General features: G+C 40.4%; 1 protein-coding gene across 1 annotated transcript in view; it reads right to left on the bottom strand.

The window, feature by feature from the left end:
* LOC111142494 (mindbomb E3 ubiquitin protein ligase 1) overlaps nt 1-6,394 on the bottom strand; it is a 130,866-nt gene extending 124,472 nt beyond the window's left edge. The window contains exon 1 of the mRNA XM_022495703.1: nt 5,598-6,394. Coding sequence (XP_022351411.1) covers nt 5,598-5,826 — 229 coding nt within the window. The 5' untranslated portion in view covers nt 5,827-6,394. The remainder of the gene's footprint in view (nt 1-5,597) is intronic.
* Between the last annotated feature and the right edge of the window lie 18,782 nt (nt 6,395-25,176).

Genomic DNA, 25,176 nt, shown 5'->3' with positions numbered 1-25,176 from the left:
TCTGAGGTCTCCTAAAAGTTACAGCATCTAGCAAAATCAAGAATGGAAACAAAATCAATTTAGAATCAGACTTGATTTACTAATATATTAAACTAAGATTTTCAAAAAAAGAAGAAAAATCATACTGCTTTCATTTTTTATTTTTTTTTCATTTTTTTTTTTTTTTTAGAGGGAGAGAGAGCAAGCACAGGCAGACAGAATGGCAGGCAGAGGCAGAGGAAGAAGCAGGCTCCCTGATGAGCAAGGAGCCCGATGTGGAACTCAATCCCAGGATGCTGGGATCATGACCTGAGCCGAAGGCAGCTGCTTAACCAACTGAGCCACCCAGGTGTCCCTGCTCTCATTTTTTTAAAAGAAGAATATCCTGATGAGAAGCAAAATATCAAAATACCACCCCGATGGTTGGATCCTTTCCAGCGCAGGTGTTAATCCTTTTTCTGCATGTATTTTTCCATAATTTTTCAGTATTTAAAATTTACATAAAAAGCACAGTACCATCTATAGTACCTTTTTGAAACCTATTTTTTTACTTAACAAATATTTGGTAAAAATATACTATATATACATAGTATACTTGTATATATTATATATATACATTCTTTCACCTTAGCTGCTAATATTTTATCGTGAGACTCATGTAACATGATATACAAATTATGTAAAAACTTTCAGTAGTTACCAAATTATTGCTTTTATAAACAATACTGCAATGAATTTCTTTATATACCTTTTAATGGATTTGTGCCTAAGGATTTCATGGATATACACTTAGAAGATTTTCTTAGTTGCAGAATATGTGCATTGTAAAGTTTACAAGATTGCCAAACTGCTTCTTAAAGTGGTTGTATCAATTTACTGTCCCACCAATAACCTGAGAGTTCTCATTTCTCCACATTCTTTATCAATACATACTATTTTTAGACTTTTAATTTTTGTCACTCTGACAGGGGTGAAATATATCTTTTTAAATTTTTATTTCCAGGTTAGCTCTGAGTTAGCTATATGAATAGTTATTAGCTCTTTACTATTAACATCAAATCAAATTTTCACAGCTAGAGGAAAATTTGTATTTAAAATGATCTAATCCATTTATCTCATACATAAAGGAAAAAGCCAGCTAGCTGGCTTTTAACTTCTAACTGAAAGTTTTCTCCCATACCTGGTAATGTAATTACCTATGTTGCTCCCAACCACACACTTACAAGCTAATATTAAAAGGTCAATTTTTCTCTTTAAACAAAAGAAGCTTTATAGTCGAGGTAAGATTTCAGTAATCTGAATATTGGGTAAAATATGATAGTTAAGTAGATATGACAATGTCATCTTCTCCCAAGGGCAGAGCTTGGCTTCAACAGTGTAGGATGACTGGAACTTTGAGCTGCTGTTTAGAACAACAACAACAAAAAAAAAAAAAGGTAAAAGATTAAGAACATGGATAAAGTAAAAAAATAATACCACAAGAGTAAAGACAGACAATCTGAAGCTGGAAAATTTGACAGCGTCACATGCAGCTCAAATACTATACGTAATAGTATTTGAAATTTCAGTAAGGTCTGTAGATTAGTTAACAGTATTGTACTACTGTTATTTTTCTGGTTTCAATAATTGTAAGATATTAATACTTGAAGATGAGCAAGGGGCAAAAGGGAACTCTTTTTACTGGTTTTGTAATTTTTGTAAACCTGAAATTATTTCAGAAAGGTTAAACTTATTTTTATTTTATTTTATTTATTTATTTGACAGGGATCACAAATAGGCAAAGAGGCAGGCAGAGAGAGAGAGGGGGAAGCTCCCTGCTGAGCAGAGAGCCTGATGCAGGGCTCCATCCCAGGACCCTGGGATCATGACCTGAGCCAAGGCAGAGGCTTTCACTCACTGAGCCATCCAGGTGCCCCAAGGTTAAACTTATTTTTATTTTAACTATTATGTAAAGAAATACCAAGTACTGTATATAATAAATATAATATTTAATAAATCTTGAGAATGTAATAAAGTACCAATAGACATCAATTATCAAATATTTTAACAAAAAAAGAGAAAAGAAAATTGAAAGTAGTATTATAGTCCTGGGGTAAAACCAAATCTAACAGTTTGTGATTTGTTCAATCCTTAAAAAAAAAAAAAAAATCATAGAAATCAAAATTCATTTCAACAGCACTGCATAAGAAGGCTAGCTACCCTGCATCTAGAAATGCTTTTAAAATGTCTGCTAAAAGAATCAGATGAACAAGATGAATTATTACACACAAATTAAATGAGTAAAATTATCTTGTAAATTAAACTGAGATTTTAAAACAATTACCTCTAAAAACATCTGTTTTTATATAAGATAATGAAACTATGACAGATATACTTCACACCACAAAGCACACAGACATTAATAACCCTTCAAAAATTGCTGTAATATAGGATTTGTTACACTTTACTCTAGAAAGATATTTAAATTTCCTCATAAACGTGCAATTACCGATACCAAGATGACTCCAAATTATTGAGCTGTGGTGAAATTTTAGCTTGAGCTAGCAAGGTAAAATCTTTTAGGAGTCTGCAGAAACAGGTATATGCCTCATTCCATGTAAAATGTCAGAGTGTAAAGTGCTAAAATGTCTTTGGACAGCAACCAGTCTGTATCTATCAAAATGTTAAATATGTGTACCCCTTGATGCAATTCTATAACAGAAGTACTCAACATATATGCATAGGATTTATTCTGCATAACAGTGAATAAGAAGACCTGAAACAATATAAAATGTCCACCAAGAAAGCACTAGTTAAATACATTATGGTATCTAGTCACTGGAATATTATGCATTTATGAAAGAATAAGATAGACCTACATGTGCTAACATGGAACAATTCCCAATATATTAAGTGGAAGAAACAAAAGTGCAGAAGAGAATACAGTTTATTACCATTTGTGCTTTAAAAAGGTAGATTTACAGTATATTAATAAATATGCTTGCAATAAATAGGGTATGTAAGAATACACAAGAAACTGATAACAATGGCTATCCCTTTCTGTACTGTTGAATCTTTTCTTTTGGGCAAGCATATATGTCTTTCCCAATGTTTAAATAACCAGCTAAGAAACACAATTTTATGAATTATCTGTTCAAAAAAACTGAGATGACTTGTGTTAGTTTCCTTTTTGTCACTGCCAATAACAAATAGGAACCCATTTCAGATTTGTTAGGCTTTGTTAAATTCAATCATCAAGCCTTAGAAGTAGCTTATTTATTAATTAACTCAAAACGTATTAAAGACTTTAAAGTTAAGATCTGAAACCATAAAACTCCTAAAAGAAAACACAGGCAGAAAAAAAAAAAATGGAAAAGAAAGGAAAGAAAACACAGACAGTAAGTTCTTTAACAATGATTTTGACAATGATTTTTTTGGACTTGACACCAAAAGCAAAAGCAACAAAAGCAAAAATAAACAAGTGGGACTCCATCAAAGGAAACCATCAACAAAATGAAAGAACTTACTGAATGGGAGAAACTGCTTGCAAATAGTGCATATAACGATTAATCTGTAAAATACATACAGAACTCATACACTTCAACAGCAGAAAAACCAATTTGATTAAAAAATGGACAGAGCATCTGAATATTTTTTCAGTGAAGATATACGGATGGCCAACACACATGAAGAAATGTTCAACATCACTAATCATCATAAAAATGCAAATCAAAACCACAATGAGACATCACCTCACACTAGCTAGAATGGCTACTACCAAAACGACAAGAAACAGCAAAAGATCAAAAACAGAACTACCATAGGATCCAGCAACACTTCTGGGTATCTAGCCAAAGAAACGGAAAACACTAATTCAAAAACACATGCATCCTCATGTTCACTGAAGCATTATTTACAATAGCCAAGACAAGGAAACAACCTGTAAGTCCATGGATGGATGAATGGATAAAGAAAATGTGCCCCCCCACACACACTGGAATATGAACTCAACCATAAAAAAAGAATTAAATGCCGCCATTTGCAACAATATGGATGGATCTCAAGAACACTGTGCCAACTGAAATAAAACAGAAAAAGACATATACCCTATGATCTCATTCATACACGGAATCTCTTAAAAAAAAAAAAAAAGCTCATAGATACAAAAGCTCAAAGATACAAAGAACAGATTGGTTGCCAGAGGTGGGAGGAAGTGAAATGGGTGAAGGCTGTCAAAAGGTGCAAACTTCCACTTAAAAAGTAAACATCATGGGATGTAATGTACAGCATGGTGACTACAATTAATGACACTGTGTTGTTGCATATTTGAAAGTTGCTAAGGCAGTAAATCTTAGAAGTTCTCATCACAAAGGAAAAAAATTATATTAACTATGTAGATTATGGATGCTAACTAGACTTATTGTGATGATCGTTTTGCAATATAAATATCAAATCATGTACACAGAAAACTAACAGATGCCAATGATACCTCAATTTTTTTTTAAATATTTTTATTTACTTATTTGACAGACAGAGATCACAAGTAGGCAGAGAGGCAGGCAGAGAGAGAGAGAGAGAGAGAGAGGAGGAAGCAGGCTCCCCGTTGAGCAGAAAGCCCGATGTGGGGCTCGATCCCAGGACCCTGGGATCATGACCTGCGCCAAAGGCAGAGGCTTTAACACACTGAGCCACCCAGGCGCCCCGATACCTCAATTTTTTAAAAGTAGCTTATTTATGCATTCTGTAAAGTAACAAATTTTAAATTTGAACTACTTTCTACTAAAGAGAGTATCATGGACAAATCTGTAAAAATATTTTTGATTAAAGTAATCCAAAAAAAATAAGGCTAGAGCTTTATTTTATGATCACAAGGCTTCAGTTTACCACATTACAAAAAATTCTAGAGTCAGTAACAAACAGATCCCTGATATTTGTGAATCAAGGACCTTGACTCATTGTGCATGAATGGGTGAGTCTCTAACCTAAGAGATGGGATGTTAACGACAAAAAAATCAGTGTCTAATCCACTTGGAAAAAGTATTTATTTAACACAAGGAAATGGTTCAACAGCTTGGACTATTTTTCCCTCTATTGTTAATGAAACAATTTAGATGAAAAATCATTCTACAAGGTCTTAATTAACATCCATCTACTGAAGTCCAAGTCCTTCTATGTGTTATAGGAGGCAATACATACACTTATACATACATACATACATGGTATCTCAACAAATCCGAACTACCAGAGGCCCCTCGGAGATTGTAACCCGTCAACTAAACACCACATGGCTAGGCAAGCCTCTCTTCAGAGTTATCACTCGGTGGCTGGTTAATTTCAATGGGTTATTAGACAGGCCTCTCCAGACCCTTTCCCTAGAGGAGGAGGAGGGGAACAGTCTGTTGTCTTCCCGGTGCTTTGTGCCTTCCAGGCTTGAAAGCATCCTGGTGATGGTGCTGCCATCATTTCCCGTGGGGGTAGCGGGGTCTCTTCTGCAAGTTTTTGTTTACCAGGTACTGAACCTAAATCTCTTTGGCTCTCTCCCTTCCTACCGCGGGCTTCTCCCAGGCAGCCCGACGCCCACCCGGCCTCGCCCCTTCCCCGGACGCTCGCAGGCCCGGGGCCAAGCGGCCAAGACTTACCCGTGGGCGCGCTGTCCAGGATGCGCAAGTCGTAGGCCCCGGAGCAGCGGTAGTTGGCCGCGGTGCCGTTGTCCCACACCACTACCACCTCCTCGGGGCTCTCGAAGCTCCGGACCGTGCCCACATGGCCCTCGCCGCCGTCCTGCTTCCCCCACTTCCAGTCCGGGCCGCGCACTACCCGGGCCCCGACCCCTTCCACCATCACCCGGTTATTCCGGGAGTTACTCATCGGGGCCCGGGCGGTGGGCTCCGCCGCTGCCGCCGCCGCCGCCGGGGGGCCCGTGAGGGAGTTGGGCCCGGGCCGGACTCTCGGCGCCGGCGGGAGCGGCAGGGAGCCCCGGGGGACGTGGGAATAATTCACGAGGGCGGCGACGCGGTCCCCGCCAAGACCACAACCGCTCTCCAGCCGTCGCCGCCGCCGCCGCGCCCCCCGCTCGGACTGGAGGCCGGACCTCAGCGGCTCAGAGGCCGCCGCGGCGGGCGGGCAGAGGGGAGGGGGCCGTGGGCGGGGACTCCCCCGCTTCCTCCGGGCTCCCCGGCCGGGCTACAGCGACGGCCGCCAGGAAACCACGCTCTCCCCCGGCCGGGAGCGCGGGGAGCGCAGGGGGCCGGGGGAAGCTAGCCCGGGGGAGGCGGCGAGGGCAACGGGGAGCAAGCTTAACTGCCGGCCTTTTTTCTCCCCCAGCCCCTCGCTCCGGGGTGGCCGCCCGACTGCCGGCGCCGCCTCCTCCCCCGTGGACAGCGGTGGTACCTCCCGGCGTCCGGCGAGCGCCCGGGCCCACGGGCCCCCTTCTCTCTGCCCCCGCGCACGCCGCCGCGCTCCGCCCCGCCACAGAGTCCCCGCCGGGCGAGAGCGGCTCCACATCCGGATACTGACGCACTCAAGGCTGGAGCAGCACCTTCTCTGACTAGGAGGGGGAGCCTCGGCAACAGTAGGGCGGAAAGGGTTTCAGAGAGTCGCGCGACTGGAGAAAGAAAGGAGAAAAAATCGATCCCTAAGCGTCTCTCCAGGGCCCGATGAGAGTGCGCATGCGCTCGGCCGGAAAGCGCGGTGGCGGGGGTGGGGGGAGGGTGGCGGGTGACGGCCAGCCTGAGCCTGAGGCGCTGGAGGGGCGGCTCAACGGGGTTGTGGCCTACGGGTGGTGCGGCGCGCTCCATTGGATGTGAGAAAGGGGGCGGAGCAAGAAATCCGTCCCACCCTCCCGGAGGTGGGGCTGGAGGAAATCTAGATGAATCTGGGGCAGGGCTACACGGGCAGTGCAACCAGGTAGTTGTGAAGAGGTTGGTCTTTAAGTTGTAGTGCACCTAGGTGTACAGTGTGAACTGGGGATTCCGTGTTGTTTTAGTCGTCTTTTTTAATGGGATCTGAAGTAGGACAGATTATAGCACAGATTAAGGACGACGTGTATTTTTGTATGTGTAAATTTCAAACATATCAAACTGGAGTGGGTGATTAGGGATGTATTTTTAAGCTGAGTAGAATGGTGTTGAGTGTGAGCTACGTGCAAAGTTCTCTGAAAGCTGTGTCTTGCTTTCCTGCGGAGTCAGGGTGCTAAGTAGACCAAACAGTACACGCTCCTGAGAGTTTACATGTACCTTGCCCAATAAGCCCCTCCACCCTAGACGTGATTCAGTCGTTGAATACAAAAGACAACCTTGGAAGGAAAATAAGAGGGCCCTAAGAGTGGTTTCTGGCTGCCCTTACTTAAATAACATTATGGTGTGTAAGATTTAAAACCATTGTTTTTCAGCCCAGCATGTAGGCATTGTTGCTTTTCCTGAGAGTCACAGGAGCAGGAATACTCCCACAGAATCAAATAACCAAGTAGAAAGACAGTAATCCAGTGGAAAGAAAAGAGGTGTAAAATGTGACCAATTATTATGTTGCAAAATAAATAAAATATTCTTAATTTTTCATGTAAATAAAACTGAGGAAAATACCAATATGGAATCCCCAAGACCAAACAGAGCTAATTGGAGAGACTGAACACGACTTAAAATATTTGTTCAGAATAGGCCAGTCAAATTTCTAGTCTGTTTTAAAATATTTTCACCCCAGAAATTTAAAATGTGCTTTTGCCAGAGCTACTCAATTGCAGCTATTCAATTAAGGACACTATTAGTATTTGAGCTCTGCCAGCTCTTACTTCTCTCTCTGGGATCTTTTCTGGTTTCCTTCCTTTCAGGATAACCAATTAGATTAATCAATTGAATTAATAAGTAGAGAAAAAAATTCTGGAGGGGCAGGGCACCTGGGTGGCTCAGTGGGTTAAAGCCTTTGCCTTCGGCTCAGGTCATGATCCCAGGGTCCTGGGATGGAGCCCCACATGGGGCTCTCTGCTCAGCAGGGAGCCTACTTCCTCCTCTCTCTCTGCCTGCCTCTCTGCCTACCTGTGATCTCTGTCTGTCAAATAAATAAATAAAATCTTTAAAAAAAAAAAAATTCTGGAGGGGCACTTGAGTGACTCATTTACTTAAACTCCCAACTCTTGATCTCAGCTCAGGCCTTGATCTGTGGGTCATGAGTTAAAGCCGTGCACCAGGCTTCACTCTGGGTGTGGAGCCTACTTTTAAATAAAAATTTTTTTTTGAAAAAAAAAATATAGCTACTACCCAAGTTATACTTATGATTGACTTTGTAAATTAAGTTGATTCAAGTAAAGGCCAATTCGTCATAGTGCAACCTTACATTTTACATCAAGCACAGCATATAATAATGGCTTTCCACATATTTAATTGTATTTAGCTCACCCAGGAGTTTTATACTAAGACATAATCAAATATTTAGAAAGACTTTTGTTTTTGATACCAAAGATTAATTATAATAACTTTGAATTTTATTTGCCCTTAAGATGAAAAGGGATCCTAAGAAATGATCTAGCCCAGTGGTTTTCTTTTCTCCCTAACCACCCCCACAGACCCTCTGTTCTTATCTGTATATTTGATCAATGAAGGGAGCTAGGTAGTGAAGCAATATAGCAAGGCTAGAGCCTACATGTAGTCTTTCCTTCATCCTACCTTTGCAGGGGCTCTACAGGAACTAGTCAAAACCTCTGGAGTATAAGTGAGCATAAGTATGAAACCTCAGATTAGCCCAATCCCCATATTTGATAAAAAGAAATTGAGGTCAGGACTGATTAAGTAGTAACTTGTCCAGGATTACAGAGGAAGTTCAGACCTACAGCTTAGACTGTATCTATCTAATTCTGTATGTATTTCTTTATGTTAAGTATTCTCTTATCCATCATTCCCCTTATTAAATATATTGTGACTTTATAACACTACCATGTTGGTAACACTATTTCAAGACTAAATACAGTTTGTCAATGGTCTCTAAATAATTTCGATTATACACGTTTTCAGTACAAAATCTTTGAACATGTACTTCCGATATTTTTGAACATGGACTTCCAATATATGTACTTATTTGTGCACAAATTATATGTGTACCACCATATAGGTGTAATAAAATATACTCAAAAATCAAAATTATAGACATACCTCAGGGATATTGCAGGTTCAGTTCCAGACCACCACATTAAGTAAGTATTGCAATAAAGTGAGTCAAATAAATTTTTTGGCTTCCCCATGCGTATAAAAGTTATGTTTACACTGCACTGTCAGCTATTAAGTGTGCAATAGCATTATGTCTTAAAAAATGTACATACCCTAATTTAAAGAGTACTTTATTGCTTAAAAAAAAAAAGAAAGAAAGAAAGAAAAGAAAAAAAAGAAAAAGAAAAAAGCTAACCATCATCTGAAATCTGAACTTTCAGGGAGTTGTACTCTCGCTGGTGGAAGGTCTTGCCTCTACACTGATAGCTGCTGATTGATCAGGGTAGTGGTTGCTTTAGGTTCAGGTGGCTGTGGCAATTTCTTAAATTAAGACAACAATGACTCTTCCCTTCCACAAACAATTGCTCTGTAGCATGCAATGCTGTTTGATAGCATTTTACCCACAGGGGAAGTTATTTCAAAATTTGAGTCAGCCCTCTCAATGAGCAGTAATATTTTTTTTTTAAAGATTTTACTTATTTATTTGAGTGGGCTCCTGGGTGGCTCAGTGGGTTAAGCCACTGCCTTCGGCTCAGGTCATGATCTCAGGGTCCTGGGATCGAGTCCCACATCGGGCTCTCTGCTCAGCAGGGAGCCTGCTTCCCTCTCTCTCTCTCTGCCTGCCTCTGTCTACTGTGATCTCTCTCTGTCAAATAAATAAATAAAATCTTTAAAAAAAAAAGATTTTATTTATTTATTTGACAGAGAGAGACAGTGAGAGAGAGCATGAGCGAGGAGAAGGTCAGAGAGAGAAGCAGACTCCCCGTGGAGCTGGAAGCCCGATGCGGGACTCGATCCCGGGACTCCAGGATCATGACCTGAGCCGAAGGCAGTCGTCCAACCAACTGAGCCAACCAGATGTCCCGAGCAGTAATATTTTGAAGGGATTTTTTCCCCTGAGCAGTAGATCTCAACAGTAGCCTTAATATTCAGTAAACCATATTATAAACAGATGTGATCATCCAGGCTTTGCTGTTCCCTTTATAGAGCACAGGCTGAGTGATTTAGCATAATTCTTCAGAGCCCTAGGATTGTCAGAATGGTCAAGGACATTGGCTTCAACTTAAAGTCTCCAGCTGCAGTAGCCCCTAACAAGACAGTCAGCCTGTCCTTAAAGGCTTTGAAGCTGGGCACTGACTGCTCCTCTCTAGCTGTGAAAAGACTGAATAGCATCTTCTTCCAAGAGAAGGCTGTTTGTCTAGACTGAAGCACTGTCGTTCAGTGTAGCTGCCTTCATTAATGATCTTACCAAGATCTTCTGGGTCACTTGGGGCAGCTTCTCCATCAGCACTTGCTGCTTCACCTTGCACTGTGACGTCATGGAGGCGGCTTCTTGCCTTAAACCTCATGAACCACCCTGTGTCAGCTTCAGACTTTTCTTCTGCAGCTTCCTCACATCTCTCAGCCTTCCCAGAACTAAAGAGAGTCAGGGCCTGGCTCTGGATTAGGCTTTGGCTTAAGGGAATGTTGTGGCTGGTTTGATCTTCTATCCAGACTACTCAGACTTTCTCCATCTCGGCAATAGAGCTATTTCATTTTCTTATCATTTGTGTGTTCACTGATTTAGCACCTTTAATTTCCTTCAAAAACCTTTCCTTTGCATTGACAACTTGGCTAACTGGTGAAAAAAGCCTAGCTTTCAACCTAGCTCAGCTTCCAACATGCCTTCCTCACTAAGGTGAATCATTTCTAGCTTTTGATTTAAAATGAAATGTGTGTGACTCTTCCTTTCACTTAAACACTTAGAGGTCACTGCAGGGTTATTAATTGGTCCACTTTCACTATTACTGTGTCTCAAGGAATATGGAAGCACCTAGTAGAGGGAGAGAAATGGAGGAAAAGCTGGTCAGTAGAGCAGTCAGATCACCCACAACATTTATCACACAAGTTCACCATCTCTGTGGGTAGAGTCTGTGTGGTAACATCAATAGTCACTGATCACAGATCACCATAACAAATAAAATAATGATGAAAAAAATTTGAAATATTGTGAGAGGTAATAATTGTGTATCACAAAATGTGATACAGAGACAAGAAGGGAGCAAATGATGTTGGAAAAATGGCACCAATGGATTTGCCCAACACAAAGGTTGCCAAAAACCTTCAATTTGTTTAAAAAAAAAAAAAAGGCAACATCTGTGAGGCATAATAAAGCAAAGTAAACTAAAACAAGGTATGCCTGTAAAAGACGGTGAGCTACAAAATACACAGAAAAAAATTGCATACTTTCTTTCCTTCCTCCAATAGATCATCTTCTGTATCCCTAGATGTTTAAATTGGTATTCTCTAAGGTAGACACACCCCACTTTGGAGACCACTGTGTCATATATGTGTCTGTCGTGTTTAGAACACAGTTATTTTGTGCACATATTTGCTTATCTGCCCATTTGTTCAGAAACATTTTGGGTCATTCAAAACTAGAAAGATTCTTATTCTAATCATAAGTAAGATAAAATAAACCCCTGTCCCAGAAATAAAGTGGTTTTGTTATTCACCTACTATTTCTTACTATTGTGAACAAATTTCTGGCTGCTTTACAATTTTTTTTAAAGATTTTATTTATTTGACAGACAGAGATCATAAGTAGGCAGAGGCAAGCAGAGAGAGAGGAGGAGGAAGCAGGCTCCCCGCTGAGCAGAGAACCCCATGCAGAGCTCAGCCTCACGCCCAGGACCCTGGGATCATGACCTGAGCCGAAGGCAGAGGCTTTAACCCATTGAGCCACCCAGGCGCCCCTGCTTTACAATTTATAAAGATGTAGAATATTTGGAGAGTAACTATAGAGGAATAACACTATCTGCCGTAACAAATAGACCCAAAACTTGTAAAGACTCTAATACAATTAAGTTTTATTTTCCATTCATGTAATAGTTTAACACTTTCCTCCACATGGTGATTCAGAGATTCATGCTGTTGTTCCATGATCCCTCTAAGGTTATCTATGTATAGCTGAAGGAAGCAGGGAAGAGTGTAAAGGGGGGGCACACTCACCTCTCAAAAGTCTTGGCCCCAAAATGGCATATATTACTCTGTTACATCCCATCCTCTAGAATTCAGCCACATCTAATTGCAGGGGAGGAAAAATGTAGCCTAGCTGTGCACCCAAGAAGAAAAGTGCATCCGTATACACTCAGGAAAACATAAATCACTCCAAATATTCAAACAGAAGGAATTTAACGCAGCACATTGTTTGCAAAAGTATCAGAAAAGCTGCAGAAGCAAAGACAGATTAAGGGCTATGGGAAAACACTACCTGTTCCCTCCCCCAGGTCTAAAGGAGAAGAGGAAATGATGTTACCTAGGACCCATAATCACTGTGTCCTTGAGCTGCTGATGTTGGAACTCCTTTTGTTTTACAATAAGCCAAGAGCAGACACTCGTATTGAGGCTGCAGGAGACTGGTGACCCAGTGTTGCCTACCGCTTTCATTACCACAGCCAGAGTCAGAGCTCCATGAGTGCAGGATACACTGTACTGCCACAGCTTCTGGAACTGCCCTGCCTGAGTAGGCACCCAGCAGCTACAGGGAGTTCCAGTAGAATCAGGAAACCAAAAAATGGCTTCTCCTTGCATCAGTTGGTCTCTCATTAGTCTACCACAAATGACAGGAATATTCTACCCTTTTGGGTACTCAGTGTCATTCTCACTGTTCTGCCATATTTAAACTTAATATAACAAAGAAATAACGTCACACATTTGTCTAAGAGGATGCAACTATGTTACTTAAAATGAAAATACCTTCACCTCTCTCCCGCAGAAAGAGAGGCACAAAGTCCTATTCATGACCATATACATATCTGGAAGATATTAATTCCACTTCTGGTTCATAATCCCTCCTGGATGCCCTATAACCTATGTTAAAGTTAACAACCACCCACAAAATTGACAGATGATTTGCTAGGTGGACCAAGAAAAAAGAGAGAAGATTTGGACAACCACCAGCACTCCATATATAAAATAGTAGGAGAAATGGAAAGGAGGAGTGATTTTTTTTTTAAGATTTTTATTTATTTTATTTGACAGAGAGAACACAAGTAGGCAGAGCAGCAGACAGAGGGAGAGGGAGACATAGGTTCATTGCTGAGCAGGGAGCCTAATGCAGGGCTCGAACACAGGACCCGGGGATCATGACCTGAGCTGAAGGCAGTGCTTAAACAACTGAGCCACCCAGGCACCCCAGGGGGAGTGATTTTATACATAACATTATACATTTTATATACAACATTATACATAACATACATACAATTGATTTTATATATAACAAGTGTTATATGTTGGATTATGTTCTCCAAAACGATAGGTTGAAGTCCTAACTCCTGATACCTGTGAATTTGACCTTATTTTGAAGAAGAGTCTTTGTAGATATAATCAATTTAAGACGAGGTCATAATGGAAAAGAGTGGGCCCTAAATCCAGCCACTGGATTGAAAGAGAAGGGAGAAGGAGATTTGGATGCACAGACATAAGAAGAAGGCCATGTGATAAAGAAGGCCAAGAATGGAAAAAAAAAAAAAAAAAAAGAAGGCCAAGGTTGGAGTGATGGATGCCCTCTAAGACAAGAATGTCAAGGATTGCCAGCAGGTACCAGAACAAGAAACAAGGGAGAATTCTTCCTAGAGCCTTCAAAGAGAAAGCATGGCTCTGCCAACACCTTGGTTTTGGATTTCTAGCCTCCAGAGCCATGAAAGAATTTCAGTTGTTTTAATCTACCAAATTTGTGGTAATTTCTTACAGCACTCCTAGAAAACTAATACAAAAAGAAAAGAAGACAATAAGCATAGCTGTTAATGTGCTCATTTTTGTTACTGTTCATAAAGCCATAGTTGATATTTATAATTCCGTCTTCCCAATAGACGGCCCATATTTACTTTTCCCTCAGCCAGCACGTCAACTGATCGGAGTCCCTTTCTTGGCAGGTGGTCCAATCTTCATTCCTGAAGGACTTCATTCTCAGTCGTTGGTGGATTGTTGTAGTCTGATAGTTAATTTCGACTAGGCTACAAAGTACCAGACTTCAGACCAAACATTATTCTGGGTATATCTTGTAAGGACGTTTCTGGATGAGATGAACATTTGAATAGGTAAACTGAGTAAAGCAAATTGCTGTCCCTAATGTAGGTGGGCCTCATTAGCCAACTGAAGACCTAAACAAAACACAAAGTCTTAATATGAGAGAGCTCTTCCTGCCCTACTACTTGAGCTGGAACATTGTTTCATTTTGTTTTTCTGGCCTTTGGACTCAGCCTCAACCAACAACTCTTCTTGGGTCTTGAGTCTGTGTGCTTTCAGAGTAAAACTTATATCATCAGGTCTCCTGGTTTTCAGGCCTTAGGACTCAAACTTACACATCACTTCTCTCGGGTCTTCAGCTTCCCAACTGGAGATCTCAGGACTTCCCCATAATTGTGTGCACCAAATCCTCATAATAAATCCCTTTACACACACGTACATGCTATGGGTTTTGTTTTTCTGAGGAACCCTAACTAGTACATGTAGTCTACCGTTAAATTTTACTAGAACATGAAATAACAATACTAAAATGGGACCCAGAGAATCTCTAGATTCCAAACACGGTCCTTTCTTAACATTTTCTGTATCAGAAATCCCATTTCCATGTAATAATTGGGACCAATCACCCAATCAATACAGTAACTCTTTTCTTTGCCTATTGGTTCAATGGCTTGAGGAATCTAAAATGTTCAAATGGCAGTCCCAGTGGCCAATTCAGTGGGATTATTATTATATGGCTGGTGGAAACGTTTCTCACTTGGGAAATACATTCGTGAAACCTGTAAAATATAAAGTTGTAAAGACAGAAATCAAAAACAGTTCTCAGGATGGAGAATACTATAATAGTGAAAAGAGCCGTGTCAACCCCTTGATTCCCGAATCTATCAATTCTGACTATGGGAATACTATATGCTGATCACCTGTTCAAAGCATATCTCACTTGGTATTCCATGGTCAGGCATTTTTCAATCATAATTCAGGAGCGAACAGGAGCTATTCTTGGAAAGGAAAATATGTATTGACAGAAGAGGGCATAATTTTGCTCTAAAATCCTAGAGTTTTGCACTGGGCTTCTGCTTTTGGCGTTTGACAGGATGCATATAGTATCTCCACATGTCACAGATATTGACAACATTGCCTGTCCTGGGTTATGTGGCCCACAAGGCAGACAAGCTTGACCTGAGCCCAGGCCTACTGCAGAATATTTTCTTGCTTTGGGACCTACTCAAAAGTGGCTTATGGGACAGAGCAATACAAATGTGATATATCTTGCCTGCAAAATCCAAAAAGGAAGGCCTAAGCATTTTATTTCTTCCTTAGCAGCTAACAGTACAATTTGCAGCAATTTGCCTCATATTTTTTTTTAAGATTTTATTTACTTATTTGACAGAAGATCACAAGTAGTCAAAGAAGCAGGCAGAGGGAGAGAGAGGAGGAAACAGGCTCCCTGCTGAGCAGAGAGCCCGATGTGGGACTCTATCCCATGACCCTGAGATCATGACCTGAGCCGAAGGTAGAGGCTTAACCCACTGAGCCACCAAGGCACCCCATGCCTCATATTTTAGAAAAGATAGTCTGATATGCTCCATTACTACTGGACTCCTGACAACTTCACTAAAGTGGTAAGACCTAAATTTTCTTGAAGAATATCTCCCAGTCCCTGGTATGCTTGGGTCATACTACTGCATCTAGGCTTCTTGACACTTCTAGCCCAAGTCAAATCAGTACAATGTCATAACTGTAATGGAGCCTTGGTAACCTAGATTATGACAGAGAACAGTATGTAGCCCCAAGGGAAGACTGCTACTACAGCTAGATGAGAGCAATATGTCTGTGAGGCTACTTGTCCAATGTTACTGATTTTAAAAAGCCCTTGCCAGGTCAACAGCTGCGAAAGCAGGAGCTGTGTGTTGATATACTCCATTTACATGGCCACATTTTTAAAAAATAAATAAATAAATAAAGAGGACACATCTCAAACAGCTATAATTTAGTCACTACCTGATAAAATTTACAATAATACACAAGAGCCATCTTCCTTTCTGGGTTCAATAGCAGGTTAACTAGGGAAGTGATAGGAATCACTATCTTCATTCAAGTCTTTGATAGCGACTCCAGTCTCTGCAATCCCTCCAGGAATGTGGTTAATGCTTTTGATTTATTGTTGCAGTAAGAACAGGCAATCACAGAACTTCCATTAAGACTTTTTACTATTGTGTTTCACTGGGTAGATAAGGGAGCCAATACGCATATTCCTCCAATTGCCAGATTGATCTACTCCAACTATGCATTCAGAAATCATACAATGTACTAGCGTCCGAACTGGATTAACCATGTTAGGTTCATGACCACCACTCTGACTGATGGATTTTAATACTTGAGTGCCCACGGGGATTGGCAAACTCGTAGCTGATAACACAGGAACTTCTAAAAGGGAAACATCCCTTTCCCTCATGCCCCTTAACTCTGGAAAATGGTAGCTGGTTCCTTTTGTGGAGAAAAAAAGGAGGAAGGAAGAATTATAGGATAAAGTTATGGCTGTGCCTGAGGACCCACCTCCTCTTCATTCAAGGTCCTGTGAAACGGCTTACATTCATACACTGGATAAAAGGCCATGGCTTATGTGGTAACTCAAGTCAAGTCTCTGACAACTAGAACTAGAGTTTTTCTGATTGTATAGATTAAAAAGTACTTAAGGTGCCTATCTATTTAATTCACCATGATTAATTGCCACCACCAAAGACCCACGTAAATTACCACATTCTGATTTTCACTCTGGTCCTATTGCCCTATTTAGTAACTGCATTCACCTAACCTCTAATCATTAGGCATTGATAACTGGCCTCTGCTATTCTGGCATAAAATCAAGGAACCCATTTCAGTGGTGAAATCTCCCACCATTATCCCTGAGATGCAGATGGCAGCTGTCAATGAGCTCTTAAAGATGCTGGTGATCCCCCCATCAGCACAGTTCTCATTATCTTAATGAAGAATGTCCTCTAGGATAACTTTCCCACTCCTGAAGTTTTGGGGTTCCTTCCTTGAAATTATACCAGGGAAGGTCTGACATCTCAACCTACTAAAAGTAAGCCACCATTAAGTCTAGTTTTCTCAAGCAAACTGGTGCTCGAGCTACACATTGTATCTGAAAACTCTGGTAAGTGTTCCCATGTTGATCATTTCAGTCCAGTACAAAGTTAAGTCCTGTTCTTTTTTGTCAGCACTTATGGAATTCATTCCCACACATATTCTCATGTCTCGGACAATATAAATTTCTAAAATCTTGCAATGGGGGAGCCTGTGGTAATAATCTATCTTCTCCCAGGTCAGACAAGGAAGTGATGATTCACCACAAGGGTCTTCACTCAAGGAGAGGCTAGTCTCCTCAGAAACAAGGAGGAATGTTTGGGTTGGCAAAGAAATCGCAGGAGAATGAATACTACTCTTCCATAAAAAAGGACAAACTTAATGCACACAACACACTGTATAGATCTCGACGGGTTACATAGTATATAATTCCACTTATATAACATTCTTCAAGTGACCACGTTATAGTGCTAGAAAACATAATCAGTGGTTGTCAGGGGTAGAATTGAGGGAAGGCCATGATTATTAATGACTAATACAAGAGTTTCCTTGTGCTTATGGAAAGGTTCTGAACCCTGGTTATGATGAGTTACTCAAATCCACACATATGATAAAATTTCTTAGGACTGTACATCCACCAAGAAAGGAGAGCCTATAAAAACTGGCAGAATCTGAAGAAGGTCTATACCTGAGTTAGTAATATTGTACCAATGTTAACTTATTTTTCACTTCCAATTGTTATCATTGGAGGAAACCAGGCAAAGGGTACACAGGTACTCTGTACAATTTTTGCAACTTACATGGTCTTAAACTATCTTAAAATAAGAAGAGAGACACCTCGGTGGCTCAATCAGTTAAACATCTGCCTTCAGCTCAGAATGATCCCAGAATCCTGGGATCAAGCTCTGCATCAGGCACCTTGCTCAACACGGAGCCAGCTTCTCCCTCTGCCTGCTGCTCCCCATGTTTGTGCTCTCTCTCTCCCCCTCTCGCTATATCTCTGACAAATAAATAAAATTTTTTAAAAAGTAAAAAAAAAAATAAGAAGAAAGGAAGGAAGGATGGATGGGTGGAAGGAAGGAAGGAAGGAAGGAGGAAGGAAAGAAGGAAAGGGAATCTAAGGGGAACATGGAGATTCAAGTTTCTCAGATTTATCTGAATCCACCCAAATGCCTTCATTCTAAGTTGGAGTTCCACTTTTTCCCAATCTATGCCCCAAATTTTCCATAGAAGGGATTTTGGGTCCTCAATGATACTGCATGAGTTAACCAACCCTGACACTTCCTTGCTTTTCTGCTTCTACACTTCTTTCATATGAAATAATATCCTTCTCATTTAGTTATTTTTGTTACCTGAAGTTGACAACAGTCCTAATTCAAATTCCTGACTCGTAATTAGTTATATTACTTAACAAATTTACTCTTTAGTGATCACCCTCTAGTGATACTCTCCCTTTCTAAAATTATTTTCTTCTGGGGTACCTGGGTGGCTCAGTTGGTTAGGTGTCTGCCTTTGACTCAGGTCATGATCTCAGGGTCCTGAGATTGAGCCCCACATCAGCTTCCCTGCTCAGCAGAGAGTCTGCTTCTCTCTCTCCCTCTGATCTTCCTCCCTGCTTGTAGACTCTCTCTGCCTCAAGTAAATAGATAAATAAATAAATCTTTAAAAATAAATAAATAAAATTATTTTTTCCAAAACAAAAGAAAACCTCAACTCAAATGAGCTTAACCAAAAGGGGAAATCTATTAGATCATATACACGAAAAAAAAAAAAAAGCTCTAGGTGAAAATGTGTACTGACTTACAAGCTCAAACAACACTTTCATGATTCAGTTTTTTTCCAGTTCCCATTTCTCTTTCCTTTTCTTGGCTTCCTTTGTAGTCACCAACTAGACTCAAGCTCCCAGCTTCATTCCCCTTACTGCTAGAAGTTCTAGCATAAAGAAGTCCCCTACTCCCTCCTAACAGTCTCAGCAAAAGTCTCCTTGTGACACAATGACTGAACAGATCATGTACCTAGTCTTGAGTCAAACTCTGAGGTCATGATAGGCCTGGGTTCCATGTCACTTTTTTTGGTAATTTATTTTTATTTATTTATTTATCTTAGAGAGTGAGCATAAGTGGGGGAAGGAGCAGAGAGGGAAAGAGAGAGTTGAGTAGAGTTGAGCACAGAGCCCAACGCGGAGCTCCATCTCCCAATGCAGAAATCACAACCTGAGCCGAAACCAAGAGTCAACACCCAAGCCACTGAGCCACACAGGTGCCCCCATGTCACTCGTAAGTTCAGTATGGTGTCAGCTCTATCCAAAGCACACAGTCTAAAAGTAGAAGCAAGGATACCAGTGCCAAAGAAAGCAAATAAATGTCAAGGAAAAAAATGTTTTGGAAAATGAATACTAATGATTATGTTGGAACATAGAATTGCTTGAATTCTGAAACAGATTTAGAGGAAATCATCTGATAGTTTAGATCATGTCAGCCTTTTGACTAGAAACAATGGGGTAGAATGAAATGAGGAAGTCAGGAAACTTTAGTTCTAGCTTAACACTGAGGTTTACTAGCTCTGTGAGCTTCAGCAAATCACCTAAATTTTCTGGTCCTTGGTTGCTTAATGTATAAGACAGAGGAATTTAATAAATTTTGTACATATACACATATTGGTTCTTTGTTCATTTTTTAAATATATCCTACATGCATAGTTTTGAAAAGTACCAAGAGTTGGTGTCGGAGGAGTCACAGCAAACACATCTGTGGCCAAACTTATCAGAAATGCAAGCATATTAGGAGCCATAATCTTAGACCTGTGTGACAGGCTGGTTCTTGAAGGCACTCTGAACGAAAGTAGGGACAGTATCAACCCCCTTACGCCCCTGGCCTGTCGGGATCTGTCTTGGAGCTATAACAAACTTGCATCATTCCCGCCAATTTGTACCAGCACCTCAGATCCCAAACAACAAACAACACTTCTTTGCCTTGTCCTTCCAAATTAGATTCACCAACAGTAAGAACTTGAATAATGCAAAAAAAAAATAAAAAAAAAAAAAAAAAAACTCTTGTGAAAGATTTGTTTTTTTTCCCTAAGAAGACTTTATAGAGCATTTTTTCCTTTCCTGTTGGCATGTAGTCAGACACTCAACATATAAATTTCAGCAATTCCTCATGTTACCATGAACCTTTGTAAGTGCTCCCAGGCATTCCATCACAGAGAAAGAGGTGAATTGGCAGAGTCCAGTTATAATTCCTAGTGCCAAACTGTACAAACTTTCTCTAATCTATAACATCTTTACTTCCAGGATCTATCACACTTACAACATTTCACTGGAATATTCTATCAAGAAGATGAAAAAGTTCTTGGGGCACCTGGGTGGCTCAGTGGGTTAAGCCTCTGCCTTCAGCTCAGGTCGTCCGGGGATCGAGCCCCGCATCGGGCTCTCTGCTCAGCGGTGAGCCTGCTTCCCCCACTCTCTGCCTGCCTCTCTACCTACTTGTGATCTCTCTCTCTCTCTCTCTGTCAAATAAATAAATAAATAAATAAATAAATAAAAGAAGATGAAAAAGTTCTAGAGATGGATGTTGGTGATGATTGCATACCCATGTGAACATAGTTAATGCCACTGAATGGCACACTTAAAAAGAGTCAAAAAGATAAATTTAATGTTATGTCTTGCTACAATAAAAACAAGAATTGCAATTTAATCCAGCAATTCCACTCCTGTATGTATACCCAAAAGAATTGTGGAGGGGGTGCGGAGTTGGGCAAGATGGGTGAAGGTGAGTGGGAGATACAGGCTTCCAGTTACAGAATGAGTAAGTTATGGGAAGAAAAGGCACAGCATAATGAATATAGTCAATGATATTATAATACTGCTGTATGGAGACAGACGTCAGCTACATTTGTGGTGAACATAGCATAAGGTATAAACTTGTCAAATCCCTATGTTGTATACCTGAAACTCATGTTAACATTGTGTGTCAACTATACTCAAATAAAAATAGAAAGAAATTGAAAGTAGGTACTCAAACAGACATTTATATGACAGTGTTCACTGCAGTATTACAACACTCAAAAGTTGGAAACAACACGTGTTCATCAGTAAATGACTGTATAAACAAAATGTGGTATATATACACAATGGAATATTATTTTGCCTTAAAAAGAAATGAAGTTCTGATGCTACAACATGGGATGAAACTTGAAGGCATTATACATGAAATACACCAGACAGTAAAGGATAAATGTTGTATGGTTCCACTTACATTAGGTACCTGTACTAGTCAAATTCATAGAGACAGAAAGTAAATTAGAGATTACCATGGGACCTGGTGGAAGGGCAATGAGGAGCTATTGCTTAAGTATTACAGAGTTTCTGTTTGGGGTAATAAAAAAAGTTTTGAAATAAAAGCAACAGTGGTTACACAACATTGTGAATGAGATTAATATCACTGAATTTTACACTTAAGTGTAAATGTAATGGTTAAATTGACAAATTTTGTTATATGCAATCTATCATATACGATACATATAACAAAATACCACACATATTTACCACGTAAATATGTATTTATTTATAGATTTTTAAAAATTTATTATCTGGGACACCTGGGTGGCTCAGTTGGTTAAGCATCTGCCTTTGGCTCAGGTCATGATCTCAGGGTCCTGGGATCCAGTCCGGCATCGGGCTCCCTGCTTAGCAGGGAATCTGCTTCTCCCTCTCCCTCTGCCCCTACTTGTGCTTTCTCTTTCTGAGAGAGAGTCGGATGGCTCAGTCGTTAAGCATCTGTCTTTAGCTCAGGTCATGATCCCAGGGTCCTGGGGTCAAGGCCCACATCTGGCTCCTTGCTCAGTGGGGAGCAAGCTTTTCCCTCTGCCTGCCATTACCCCTGCTTGTGCATGCTCACACTCTCTCTTTGACAAATAAATACGTAAAATCTTAAAAATAAAAATAAGCCAAAAAATCTAACTATATGCTGTTTATAAGAGATTCACTTTAGCATCAAAGATACAAGTAGGTTGGAAGTAAAAGGATGGAAAGATATATTCCATGTGTATTAGTTCCCTAAGACAAATTACCACAAACTAGGTAGCTGAAAACAAAGGAAATTTATTCTCTTGCAGTTGTAGAGACCAGAAATCCAAAATAAGGGTGTTGGCCAAGTTAGCTCCTTCTGGAGGTTGAGGGAGAATCCATCCCATGTCTCTCTCCTAGCTTCTGGCTGCTGCTGGCATCCTTAGGCATCCTGTAGCTTATAAACACATTACTGCAATGCCCTCCTCCATCTTCATATGGGTTCTATGTGCATCTCTCAAATATTCCTTTCCTTTCTCTTAAGGATGCTTGTCATTGGACTTAAGACCCAGCCTAAGACCAAGATGATCTCATCTCAGAACCATTCACTTAATTACATCTGCAGCGAAGACCCTAACTCCAAATAAGTATGAGTTAGGACTTAGACATATCTTTTTGCAGTCCATATTCAACCCACTATAACCTGCAAATAGTAATCAAAGGAGAGCTGGGGCAGCTAGACTAAAAGAAGGCAACCTTTTTTTTTTTTTTAAAGATTTATTTATTTGACAGACAGAGATCACAAGTAGGCAGAGAGACAGGCAGAGAGAGAGGTGGATGTAGGCTCCCCGAGGAGCAGAGAGCTCGATGCGGGGCTCGATCCCAGGACCCTGGGATCACGACCTGAGCCGAAGGCAGAGGCCCAACCCACTGAGCCACCCAGGCACCCCAAGAAGGCAACCTTTAAGTAAAAAAACATTACAAAAGACAAGCAAAGGCATATATTGATAAGAAGTTCAATCCATCAAGAAGAGGTAACAGTTATAAACATATATTCACTTAACAACAAAGCCCCAAAATATATGAGGCAAAAACTGGCAGAATTGAGAAATAAATGGACAGTTCTAGAATAATAGTTGAAGATTTCAATAAGCTGTTTCAGTAATGGAGAGAACAACCACACAGAAGATCTATAGAAGAACAACCACACAGAAGCTCTATCACAGAAAATTCAAACAACACTATAAACCAACCATACCTATTGGACATATATGGGAACACCACATCCAACAATAACAAAATACATTCGTCACAAGTGCACATGGAAATTTCTCCAAGACAGACTATAAGCTAGTCCACAAAGCAAGTCTCAATGAATTTTAAAAGACTGAAATCCTATGAAGTATCTTATCTGGTCCAATGAAAGGAAGCTAGAAATCAATAACAGAAGGAAATTTGGAAAATTCACAAATACATGGAAACAAAAAACACACTTTTTTTTGAGAGTGCAGGAGCATGAACTGGGGGTGGGGGGAGTGGAGAATCGGAGGGAGAGAGAGAATCCCACACAGGCTCCTCACCCAGTGCGGAGCCTGAACGTGGGGCTCAATCTCATGACCCTGAGATCATGACCTAAGTCAAAATCAAGAATCAGATGCTTAACCAACTGAACAACCCAGGTGTCCCAAGGAAAAACACTCTTAAACAGGTTCTGGGTCAAAAAAGAAATCACGGGGCACCTGGGTGGCTCAGTGGATTAAGCCTCTGCCTTCAGCTCGGGTCATGATCCCAGGGTCCTGGGATTGAGCCTCACATGGGGCTTTCTGCTCAGCAGGAAGCCTGCTTCCCCCTCTCTCTCTGCCTGCCTCTCTGCCGACTTGTGATCTCTCTCTCTGTCAAATAAATAAATAAAATATTTTTTTAAAAAAAGAAAGAAATCAAAAGAGATATGAAGATAATTCGAAAAGAATGAAAACAAACACAACACACACAAACTCATGGAATACAGAGAAAGCAGTTCTCAGAGTGAAACTGATAGCTGAAAATGCTTACATTAAGGAAGAAGAGGGGTGTCTTGGTAGCTCAGTGGGTTAAGCCTCTGCCTTCCGCTCAGGTCATGGTCTCGGGGTCCTGGGATCGAGCCTCGAATCAGGCTCTCTGCTCAGTGGGGAGCCTGTTTCCCCCTCTCTCTGCCTGCTTGTGATCTCTCTCTCTCTCTCTGTTAAATAAATAAATAAAATCTTTAAAAAAAAAAAAAAAAAGAGAAGAAGATCCCAAATCAATAACCTTACTCAACAACTTAAGGAACTAGAAAAGAAAAGCAAGTTAACCCCAAAGCAAGCAGAAAGAATAATAAAGATTAAAGCAGTGATAAATAAAGACTAGAAAAACAATAGAATTAATGAAACCAAAAGTTGATTCTTTGGAAACAACACGGACAAACTAGACTGATTAAAAAACGGGAAGCCGCAAATAACTAAAATCAGATTGGAAGTGGGATCATTACTGTGCATCTCAGAGAAATAAAAAGGATTATAAAAGAATACTGTGAGCAATTAATTGTAAGCAATTAGATAATCGAAATGAATCTAAATTAGATAATCTAAATGAAATAGATAAGCTTTTTTTTTTAATGATTTCATGGTTTGAGAGCACCAGTGGGGGTGGGGGGGGAGGTGCATAGAAAATGGGACACTTAACCAACTGAGCCACCCAGGCAACCCAAAATAGACAAACTTCTAGAAAAATGCATAATATCAACACTGACTTAAGAACTAACAGAAAAACTGAACAGACCAACAATAAGAGATTGAATCAGTAATCCAAAACCTTCCCCCTAAAAAGGCCTAGGACCATAAGCCTTCACTGGTAAATTCTACCAAATATTCAAAGAATTAATACCAGTGCTTCTCAAACTCCTCCAAAACAGAAAAGGAAGAACTTCTTAACTCATTCTATGACACCAGTATTACCCTGATACCAAAGCCATACAAAACCAGCACAGAGGCAACATTCCTTATGAATATAGTTAAAAAAATCCTCAGCAAAATTCGACCAAACCTAACCCAGCAGCACAGAAAGAGGGTTATACATCTTGGCTGATTAGGATTTATTCTAGAATGCAAGGGTGCTTCCACATGT

Source organism: Enhydra lutris, unplaced genomic scaffold, assembly GCF_002288905.1.
Source record: "Enhydra lutris kenyoni isolate GAN:26980312 unplaced genomic scaffold, ASM228890v2 scaffoldscaffold8, whole genome shotgun sequence".
In the NCBI taxonomy this organism is placed as follows: domain Eukaryota; kingdom Metazoa; phylum Chordata; class Mammalia; order Carnivora; family Mustelidae; genus Enhydra; species Enhydra lutris.
Note: the sequence above shows the minus strand (reverse complement) of the source record. Positions and strands in the feature narration are given on the sequence as shown.